The sequence below is a fragment of the Rhopalosiphum padi genome, chromosome 1, assembly GCF_020882245.1.
Source record: "Rhopalosiphum padi isolate XX-2018 chromosome 1, ASM2088224v1, whole genome shotgun sequence".
Classification (NCBI taxonomy): domain Eukaryota; kingdom Metazoa; phylum Arthropoda; class Insecta; order Hemiptera; family Aphididae; genus Rhopalosiphum; species Rhopalosiphum padi.
The window spans coordinates 37,853,149-37,864,323 of record NC_083597.1 but is presented as its reverse complement, the minus strand read 5'-3'; the positions used below and the strand labels follow the sequence as shown (position 1 = coordinate 37,864,323).

The window sequence follows — 11,175 nt, the reverse complement described above, 5'->3', positions numbered from 1 at the left end:
TGGGGGTTCATTCAATTTAATAATAATGTAAGTATATATTGACTAAGATAGTATTGGATATTATAGTAATGCAGTAAAAATAACAATAACTTTTAATATTCAAACTATTATTTAGCTAGATTCACCTTCAAATATATGATTAATAACATATTTTTTAACATTTAGAATTTTTATTATTCTTAATTTATACTAATTTTCATATTAATGACAATAGTTATTACATAAAAATACACATACAAGTGTAATTCCAAAATGATATAAATTGAGATCGAAAATATTATTAGCTAAATAACTCAGAACAAGATCAAGATAAACTATGTGCATCATTTTATTAAAAATATAGTACATAGATTTTAAGTTGTTGAGATATAAAATTGAATATATGTGCAATATTGTGAGCTGTGAGTTTGTTACTAGAAACTGAATAAATTACAATATGATTATAAAAAATTTTACCAACAAATTGGCCATTTAAAACCATATTAGATTTATATATATATATATAAAAATGAAGTACCTATTCTAAAATTTTACTATTATGTCATGGCTTACTGATCAATTATTATAGTTCATTACAATTAGAATGGTAAAAAATTATAAAATAGTCATATGGATATCATGATGTTTTATTGGTAAAAATTCTGTTTGTTCAAAGAAGGATAAATATAGTATTTGTGATAGTATTAAAAATGAGAAGACAATTAGTGAAAAGTTGATACAAACTTTTTACAATTTTAGAACTTGGAGAGATGAAAAATCAAGCAGAAATGATTAAATTTTGATACTGAAATTGAAAAATAGCTAAATACTTTTAAAAATAACTTGGTGATTTTGGGGGTAGGCAAAAAATGTTAATATGAACAGGGAGGCATAGAACATACTCACATGTATTAAGCAAAGATAACCAGTAACAGATAAGCAAATATTATAATTCACTAGACACTAGATAAATTTATATGATTTCTGTTTATTTATTACAAAAATTTAATATATAGTTACTATATTTAAACATACTAATAAAAATATTTAATATTAAGCAATATAACTGGTATGGTAATTACAATTTCCATGTGGGCATATCAGCTCATAATAGAAAACCAATTTTATATCTCCTTAAATGATAATGGTAACAAGTGAAAAAACTAACTTGATAAAAGATTTTCATAATAATTAGTTATAGTAAATTTATTTTGGTAAACAAATTAAAAATGTATGATGATCAAACAATGTAAATAAAATGCCTTGTTAAGTCTGTACATAAAATATACACAATTAAACAAATTCTAATCCCTGCAAACAAAATCTATTATAAAATGTAATGTATTTTGTGTATTGTAATTTAAAATTTTTGAACTAATTTTGTCAAAAGAAATTAGAAATACTAAATTATAATACATCAAACAATAAAATAAATACAAATAAATAGCCAGTTAACAGTTATAACAGTTATTTATAAATATATGAATAGAAATAAGTTTAAAAAAAAGTAGTATAATTTTTAATGATATGGCACTATGTCAGTCTAATAATTAATATCTGAAAATAAAAATAATAAAAAATTAATGCAAATGAAAAGTAAATGTATTATATGTATAATTACTGATGACTGTCAACACTCAAAACTTAAAATAAATATAATTTCAAATATTTCTAACATTACATACAAACAATAATGAATAACTTCTTTAAATAATTTTGAAATATGTTTAATGTGGAATAATATCCAAATAAAAATGTATAATATAAAGACGATTTAATTTTAAATATAAGTAGTAAATTACCTATCTACCTAAATGTAAATCAAAATCATGTACTCTCAAAGACTAGAAAATATTAATAATTTTTTTTTGGTTTATTTTAAGATTTTGTCATTTTAAAATTAAGATTTCAGTAATACAATTTTACCTGTTAAGAGTTCCAGATTCCTTGTTAATTGATTTAATATCAGATTTTGGATCAGGTGAATAAGAACTCCATGATGTTTCAGCACATGTGACTAACTCTTTTAGACCACAATCATTTAAAGATTTACAAGGAACCACAATGCAGGTCTCTAATACATTATAAGCACTAAAAAACAAAAAGATCAATTAAACAACATTTATGTTTTATTAATTTTTATGTTATAAAATGTAATTATTTTGTTTAAAACCAAACATATTATATTATCTTATTTTAATTTTAACTTTATACCAATAAACATACCTTGTAATTAGACCATCAATCCAACTGGTCATTTTAGTTTTGGTACGATCGATAAATTTATTTTTTGTTTCCAATACTATTGAAGTTTTGAAATCTTTTATCACATTAGTCCAATCTTCAAAAGATTGTTTATAATTTTGGGCTTTATTTATAAAGCTATAATAGAAATATTTAATTTTAAATTAAATAGTCAAAAATTAATGGTAATAATTTACTTCATTTGACTAGCAGGAATAGATGCATCTCTAAAAGTATATGACGGAGTAACTAGAAATTGAGTATATGCCATAGTTACATTTTCATAAACTAGCAATACAGTCCATATTCCTTGTGACAATGGCATTGGTAGATTTGGTTTACCAAATGTTATCTAAATTATTATAATATAAAATTAATTAATTAACTATAAAACAATTTTAAAATTACTAACCAAAGCTGATTCCTCAATATTTGTAGATGTAACATTAATCAGTTCGTCATATGGATTTAACCATAAAAATGTAACTGTAAAACTGTGTTCACCAGTAGCCCACTGGTGTATCAAAACTGGCTCTGTATAAGGACTTATGAGACGTATAAAATTCCTAGACATTTGTTCTTTTTTATCAAAATCTGAACTGACAATGAAATTCTGTAATAAATTATACTTAAACACACACATTTTCATAATAATAATAATTTTTTTTTTAATTACCAATAACCTATTGATTGGATCTCTATTATGTATAATGATTCCTTGTAGCTTTGGCCAACACCAACTTTCAAACAATAATTTATTAGAAGTATTTGAAAAACTAACTTCATATTGAATTAAAAACCCCTAATGAAATTATATTTTATTTATGAATTTATTTTAGATTATTTTCATCTATTATTAAATTAAAATTACTTTAAATTTATCTTTGTGATGATAAGTGAAAACTTGTAGTAACTTATCAAGACTACGGATTTGACAAGTTGTATGTGATGTAGTGAGATATTTAGTTGCAACTCGAGCAAGACTGTTTCCAATAATAAGTAGTGATTCATCAGGTGCTGGATATACATCATCATAATGATATACATTTTGCCAATAGCTCATACGGTTTTTAAAATCTATAATAAAATTCAAATATTTAATTTAAATCTTTAGAGTTATGTTAATTTTTGTATATTACACTTGTTAACACGGATTAAAAAATAATATTTGAGACTGCATTAATAATAATACTGTTTAAATGTTATAAAAGGTATTTACATTACCTGTAGGGTAGTCTCCATACAACCAAACTTCTAGTGTATCTATAATAGACAAGTTTATAATAGGTTCAAATTTACGAGCAAAATATACTTGTTTCTTTTCAGTGTTCTATAGAGAAACATTTAAAACAATGTAATTTGTATTAATTTCAACAAAATTAATTTTATTAATTAATTTTATTTTAATATAATTCTAAATTATATTACCTTTATACGATTCCAATCATCATATCGAAAAACATTTGGGCTACAACCACACCAATCAACCACATGACGATATTGACATTTGCAACCAAGCCATCTTTTCCAGTTTGTTACGTGTAAATTATTATCAATATAAGTTTCACAAAAAGGTGAATTCCTTAATACAGTGTGAAAAAATGACTAAAATCAAGAACAAAAATTCAGAATATTAAATATTTACTTTAAATTAACTTAGATTAATTATTGTTTTAAGTACCTCAGCTGGTAATAAAGTATATTTGAAGAATTGTGATAGACCAGAAATAAGAGTATCACCAGCCACTAGATAATCAACAAAAGGTCGAGATAATGCTAGCCAATCACTACCACCATCCCATATAATGCCTTTTGGTAATTCTTTTTCTCCTACACGCCACATTCTAGCTTCACACTCTACAAATGTCTTGTCTAGTCCTTGTTTTTGTATAAATTGTTGAACTTCACGACCATGTGATTTGACAAAATTATGTTCTCGATTCACAGTTAAAAACTTTACCAATGCATCATTTGACCTTGTATCATTTATATAATATGTTAATTAATAAAATATTTGTTAAAATATAGATTATAAAAAAAAAGACCAAAAGATCAAAAATACAAACTGATATTTTCATAAAATATATACTTACTTTATTGGAAAATCAGATTCACTAAGGTTAATAACAAAATCCCAATCCCAAGAAGACTGTACAAGGTCTGACATAGCATCCATCAGGGTGGTTAATAAAGAGGCACCTCCCCAGATGGTGGAATGCCTTCGCCGTGATAATCGAACATTACTCAATTTTAATTCAATTTTTAATAATTCTCTGAACATGTAATCATGTCTCTAAATGTGAAAAAATAATAATAAAATAAATAATGAGTAAATTTACCTAACACAATTTAAAATATTAATAGTCTTACAGCATCTACGTGTATAAAAAAATAATGATCACGATGAAATAGTGCTTTAATTAATCTATACACCTGTCTTACAGCTCTTCCATTTAATGTTAAAAGAAATACAATTCGCACAGGAGGTATATTATTGTATTCAAAATTTGGTGAAGGTTCTGAAGCAATTTTAGCAACGAATTCTAAGAAAAAAAATTGTATTAAAGAATTGTGAAAAATCAACATAGTATGAATAATGAACATACTAGAAACACCAGTTTTAAAAACATTAATAGTATAATGTCCGCCACACATTTGACTTAAGTTTCCTGGACATTGCATATCACAAAATGTATCTGGAAGTTTTAAGCCCCATTCTGGAGTTTCATTACCACAAAAACATTCAGTCCTGCAAATGTTAATTATAAACTTGTTTTATTAAAAAATATTAGAATATTTAACATTTTTTTAAAAATATATTCATCATTTATTACCCGTATTCCACTCCAGCATAGGCAAAACCAGATTGAAGACAAAGATCCATACAATTTTCTTGAGAATTAGTATATATAAGAGTAGTTTTATAACCAGGTAATAATTTAATTTCTTTTCCATCGCGAAAACATCCTACTATTTTATTTTGTTTTACATCTAATGATAAATTAAATAATATTAATCAGAAAACAAAATATGAATGTTCAAAAAAGTTTTAATACCGTTAGTTGGACATTGATGAGGCAGTCGTTTGGGATATGGAGGATTCATCTTAATAAGACATGATATGTTTGCTATGATTTGTTTACAAGTTTCAGTTTTTGCACGATGTAATGCTGATACACACTCACGACCACTTATATCACAAGGTGGAACAAAACCTAATTCATCTACTCCTAATACTTTAAAATTATCAGTCTTATAGTTGTTGTGCCGTTGTTGAAGCGCTTTATTAAAGTATTCATTTGATGATGCACTATTGTCTTTGTCTGGTGGCAGTTTATTACGATGATTACTACCACTAGGAACATTGTTGTAACTTGATTCTTCGTCATCACCAATACCATAATCAGCTACATTCCTTAATCTGTTCAACGACTAAAAAAAAGGTACTCTTATTATTTTTTATAATTTAAAAAAATTACAAATATTATTCTAAGACAGATTACATTTGGTGATAGTTCTTCGACAACTGAATATTCTTGAATGGAAAAGAACACAAATGCTAATACAACTTGAACACATAAGATGATTGAACCTCCAATGCAAAACAAACGGTATCTTTTTAGCCATTTAAAATCCATGGTTGTCGTTATTGTTCTTCAGCTTTAATGCTTTATTAACAACAGCTAAATGTACAGACATAATTTTCTTTATTTTTAACTGCAGCTCAAAACGTATAGTAGTAACAAGCAAAGAATTCAAAATTATATTAAAATTGAATAGGTACAATAATCGTCAGTCATCACTCAAGACTTAAGTCTCAAATTTTAAGCTTTATTTTCACCACGATTTAAGATAATACACTATATACCACGGTCTTAGAAGATAAGGTCCGACGACTAGTATTTATCAGTTGTCCGCTTGTTGTAGCAGATTTAGTTCAATTGTTACTCACGAGCGCTGCAGGTTATACTTATTGAGGTTATGAACTTATAATTTATTCTTATTTAACATTTTGAATTTTGATAAAGTTCAAAATCCCGCCAAAAATCTAAAATCAGCTATTGAACTCCATAGAAAATAATTAAAATATTTATTTCTATTTACCGAGTAATTCACAATTGTATATGCTAATTTATTACAATCAGTTTTTGTCGCTAAATAAATTATGCCGAACAATATTTGTTTATTTGGTTGCAATACCAACAAAAAATTATCCGTGTTTTCCATTCCAAAAGACGAACTTTTAAAAAACGAATGGTTAAAATCCCTCGATGTTCCTTATTTGTATAATAATAATGTTGTCTGTGAAGAACATTTTCGTACAGACCAAATACAAAAAAAAAAGGATATATTTGATAAATTGGGGAAAATTGTATGCTCAGTAAGTTATAAATGATATGTAGACTATAGTATTTAGAAAGTATGCCTCATGAGTTATGAAAAATGATTGTTTAGGTTCCTTTGTTACGTCCTCGATTATTACCTAATGCAGTTCCTTTTAGGTTTTCTGCAAGGAAAAAATTAAAATTTGATGATAATACTGAAAAAAAAGTAAAGTAATTTATAAAAATATAATTACACATATTTATAATTAAGTATTACATTTTAATATTTATTAGACAGAGGAATTATTGATGGACTCTTGTAGTGGCAAAGTTGCAGAAACCAGTGTCCCTATATTTTCTGATATAGTAATTATAAATTAATAACTAATACATTTATTATTACAATTTTATATTTTGTTTAAATTAAACATTACATTTTAAGGATTACCAATGTGATACTGATAAAAATATAGTGGATATAATGTTAGATCATAATTATTCTGCTAAGCCTAATGATAATTTAATATTAGATGATTCCGTTGCAAAGTACAATGTTAATAAAACTATGATATGCCAAGAAGTAAGAAATTTAAAACATTGATATAATCAAAATAACATATTTGTGTATAAATAATTACTTTCTTAAGTTTAAAATTTGAAATTAAATTTGTTTATAGAATATGTCAACAACTATAAAAGAGCAAAGTAATTCAATTTCATTTAATGAATTGAATACTTTAGACTTGCAGCTACCCCCTAACTGGCACAAATATTTTTCTTATGAAAAGAAGTACTTTGGTATATCTGAAATTATTTTTGTAGAAAATGAAGGCATGTTAAATTCCTTTTTACGGAAAAGTATAATTATAAGCCAAAGTTCAAAAATAACTTGCAATATTTTGGGGAAAAATATATGCAATGATAAATTAGTAAATGCCAATACTAATCTTGAAAGTATAGATCAGTTAAAAAGTTTAATTAAAGAAATGGCTTTATTCAAAATTTGTAAAGGATTGGATTTAATAAACTCAAAAAAGTAACAAATAAAATAGTTAAGAATAATAAAAATAAAATAATTTCAATTTTTTTTCTCACAATTATAGATATGAATCATTCTTTTATATTTCTGAAAATATTGTAATTGATACCATGCAAATGAAACGACATAAAGAATGTTTGTTCCTAATTTCAAATAATTTACATTGTTTGTACTGTGCAAGAACCATACGAAATGTAAAGCAAAAACAAATTCGATCTACCTTACTATCATCTCCTAAACGAATTTCCCTAAAAACTACACCAAAAAGTAGAAAAAAATTGATAATTTTACAAAAAAGAAACAATGTTCTCAGAAGACAAAAGAATCGCTTTGAAAAACAAGTTAGTTCATTAAAAAAAAATTTACTTAACCTTCAATCTGAGTATAGTAATATTTCTCAAAAATCTATTGAAGAGAAACTGATTGAAATTAACTGCCCTGTAAATCAAAAGACAATTGTTCAAGAAATATTTTCAGCAGCAAAAGTAATATGTTAATTTAAAATATCATCAGAATATTATTATTTAATTTTATTTTTTTGTTTTGTAAACTAGGTTAATAACTCTAAAGGTAGACGATATTCTGATGAATGGTTAATACTATGTATGTTGTTTCATATTCGATCCCCAAGTGGTTACAATTTTTGCTTGAAGAACAATATAATGCCATTGCCTAATGTTAGTACTATTAGGCGTTATCTCTCTTTAATAGATACATCTTGTGGATTTGATAAACAATTTTTTGCTCTATTTAAAAAACACCTAGAAAATAAATCCACCATGCAAAAACATGGCATTATTCTTGTAGATGAGATATCAGTAAGAGAAGCATTAACTGTATGCTCCAAAAGTCTTACTTATAAAGGCCTTGTAGATTTTGGTGATGATTATAAAGCAAGTGATATAAATGAAAAGGCAACAAGTTGCTTAGTATTTATGTTCCAGCCACTTGCAGCCACTTATTCTCAACCTGTAGCCGTATTTGCATCTAAAGGACCTGTAGTTGGCACAGAGTTAGCAAAACTTATGTTGAAATGTATAATTCTTTTAGAGCAAGCAGGTGCTATTATACATGGATTTGTCTCTGATGGAGCTCAGACAAACAGAAAAATGTGGTCTGAACTTGGAATAAGTGGCCAAGTTAATTCCTTTAAAAATTGGTTTCAACACCCTCTTCATGAAGATCGGAAAATATATGCATTTTCTGATACACCTCATCTGTTTAAGAACGTTAGAAATAAATTATACAATGATAAAATATTGAAGGTAAGTTTGTATTATCTAATTATATACTGAAACTCGTTTTTTGTTTAGTGCTAACAATTAATCTAATATTTATTTATTTAAAATATTATTTTTGTCTTTCATACTAGCTGAAACCCAGTAAAAGAATTCCTAAGAAAAAAAAAAAAAAATTATTAATCCTAATAAATTTAAGTCTATGTCAAGCACTGTGAATTTTGTTTTGTATATATTATTCTGTATAGATTTGCATGTAGTTGTTCATTGGTGTTAAATAACTTAATATAGAAAATAGCAATGTGTAACTATGTGTGTTATTATTTTAAATATTTGTTTTTACTAATTAATATTAATATGTGTTTATTTGTTAAATTTGCATGATCAATGGGAGCTATATTTTGTACCAAGGTATGTATTTTAGATAATAATCATAAAAAAAGGAAATTAATTAATTCTATTACCTTTCTTTATGTAGATTAATGGTCAGTATATCCGTTGGAATCACATTAATATTTTATACGAGCAAGATAGCAAATTACCAGGAAATTTAAGGGTTTGTCCAAAATTATCCAGAAACCATGTACATCTTAGTGTGTCTGATAAAATGAGAGTACGGCTAGCTACCCAAGTATACATTTTTTTTAAAAATTCATCTATATAATAAAATAATAATTAATACTTAATAAGTACTTAAATATTTAATAAATATACAATACTCACAGATTTTTGTCTTTATACATAATTTAGGTATTGAGTAATTCTATTGCTAATGGCTTAATGTTTTATAAAAAATATAATATTCCTGGCTTAAGTGATTGTGATCCAACATCTGAATTTTGTCAAAAGTTTAATGATTGTTTTGACGCACTGAACAGAAAATTTGGTGCTGAAGGACTAAGAGTTAACGGCAAAGACTATCAGGTAAAAATAAATATTTTATTATGTTCATACAAAAATTAGATTAACATACATTTGCATACCTAAATAATTAAATTTAAAATGTACAGTTTCTTCAATCATTTTTGGTTTGGTTGAATGAATGGCAAAAACAATATACAGATGGCGAAGTAAAAAAATCAGAATTTTTATCTGATAGCACTGCTTGTGGGCTAAGAATTACAATTCAATCTACTCTTGATCTTTCTAGTTATTTAAAGTCATGCTGGAACTTTAAATATCTATTAACAGGGAAAATTAATCAAGACAAACTTGAAGTAAGTACAGTCAGAAAGAAGTTGTAATAATCATTAATATTAAATAAAAATTATGTATTACCTAGATGTTTTTTGGAACAATTCGCCAAGCTGCTGGCCAAAATGATCATCCTTCAACCCCTAATTTTCTCCAATTGTATAAACTACTATCTACTTACAGCATTTTAAAGCCTCCCAAGAGTGGAAATTGTACTGTACATGATGATTCTCCATTAAAACCAATTATATCTATGACAGATTTGAAAGATATTTATCAACCTAAAAAATATAACTTGGTTGAAAATTTAAAAACTAAATTAAACAATATCATTGAAGAAAAAGAATGGGAATTCAATGATGTTGTTGAACATGATTATACTAAACCGGAAATTATAGATTGTTTAATTTATTATTTAACAGGTCATATTTTATTCATATTAACAATTTTAATTGATTCACAAAATAAAAAGTTTTAAAATTATTTCAGGTTACCTATCAAAACAACTGTTGAAGTACATAAATGATTGTACAATTTGTAAGTCAGCTTTTGCCACTCCGCAGGTTTATTCTCAGCAATTGTCTGCGACACTGGTCAATATGAAAACCAAAGGGCGATTAATTCATCCAAATATATTTTTTTTCAATTTTATTCAGAAAATTGAAAAAAGTTTTATGAAACATTGTTTGTCAACTCATGTTTTTGATCTAATAATTGATGATATGATCAATGAAAAGCATATAACGAATTTCCCTTGTGTCACTCATGGAGAAAATATTATTTCATTTGCTGTTATTTATTACGTGAGAATGAGAATGAGGCAATTCACATACCAGGAAAATAAAAATAAAAAAACAGAAAATAGAAATAAAAAAAAAGTTGCGAAATTTTGTAAAACTTAAAACACCATAATGGGTGGTGCAAATACGTACCTATTTAATATTATATAATAAGAAACAACTGTATCAGTATTTATGGCATATTTTATTATTTTATATTTTAATGTTTTCAAATGTTCACGTTATTCAATATATTAATTATTAAAATGTTTTTAATAAATTATTACATTTCACAGTTAACTGGTCGGTTCATACTGTTCATAGACATTAGACGTAGATCGACTATTATTTACTATTAGCACTACGGCATGCCGCCT

The 11,175-nt window shown here is 25.7% G+C and overlaps 2 protein-coding genes across 2 annotated transcripts; one reads left to right on the top strand and one right to left on the bottom strand.

Moving 5' to 3' along the window:
- Window positions 1–947: 947 nt before the first annotated feature.
- Window positions 948–5,906, bottom strand: LOC132924061 (xylosyltransferase oxt). Its single transcript, XM_060988142.1, has 16 exons — window positions 5,727–5,906; window positions 5,280–5,655; window positions 5,058–5,214; window positions 4,830–4,972; window positions 4,594–4,766; window positions 4,317–4,516; window positions 3,905–4,199; window positions 3,652–3,828; window positions 3,448–3,553; window positions 3,095–3,300; window positions 2,900–3,025; window positions 2,636–2,836; window positions 2,421–2,575; window positions 2,206–2,361; window positions 1,906–2,070; window positions 948–1,536 (listed from the first exon to the last, which is right to left on the bottom strand). The coding sequence occupies exons 1-16, from the start codon at window positions 5,859–5,861 to the stop codon at window positions 1,530–1,532; spliced, it is 2,778 nt and encodes a 925-aa protein (XP_060844125.1). The 5' UTR covers window positions 5,862–5,906; the 3' UTR covers window positions 948–1,529.
- Window positions 5,907–10,272: 4,366 nt separating this feature from the next.
- On the top strand, window positions 10,273–10,921 carry LOC132924085 (uncharacterized). Its single transcript, XM_060988178.1, has 2 exons — window positions 10,273–10,441; window positions 10,509–10,921. The coding sequence occupies exons 1-2, from the start codon at window positions 10,273–10,275 to the stop codon at window positions 10,919–10,921; spliced, it is 582 nt and encodes a 193-aa protein (XP_060844161.1).
- Window positions 10,922–11,175: the final 254 nt, after the last annotated feature.

Bases quoted from the DNA above. Each gene is read 5' to 3' on its own strand.
- LOC132924061 (XM_060988142.1), bottom strand. From the start codon at position 5,861: ATGGATTTTAAATGGCTAAAAAGATACCGTTTGTTTTGCATTGGAGGT. The intron at 4,200-4,316 runs GTAAGTATATAT...AAATGATACAAG, and splicing joins GAATCTGATTTTCCAATAAA to GTCAAATGATGCATTGGTAA. The intron at 3,026-3,094 runs GTAATTTTAATT...TAATTTCATTAG, and splicing joins ATCACAAAGATAAATTTAAA to GGGTTTTTAATTCAATATGA.
- LOC132924085 (XM_060988178.1), top strand. From the start codon at position 10,273: ATGACAGATTTGAAAGATATTTATCAACCTAAAAAATATAACTTGGTT. The intron at 10,442-10,508 runs GTCATATTTTAT...AAATTATTTCAG, and splicing joins TTTAATTTATTATTTAACAG to GTTACCTATCAAAACAACTG.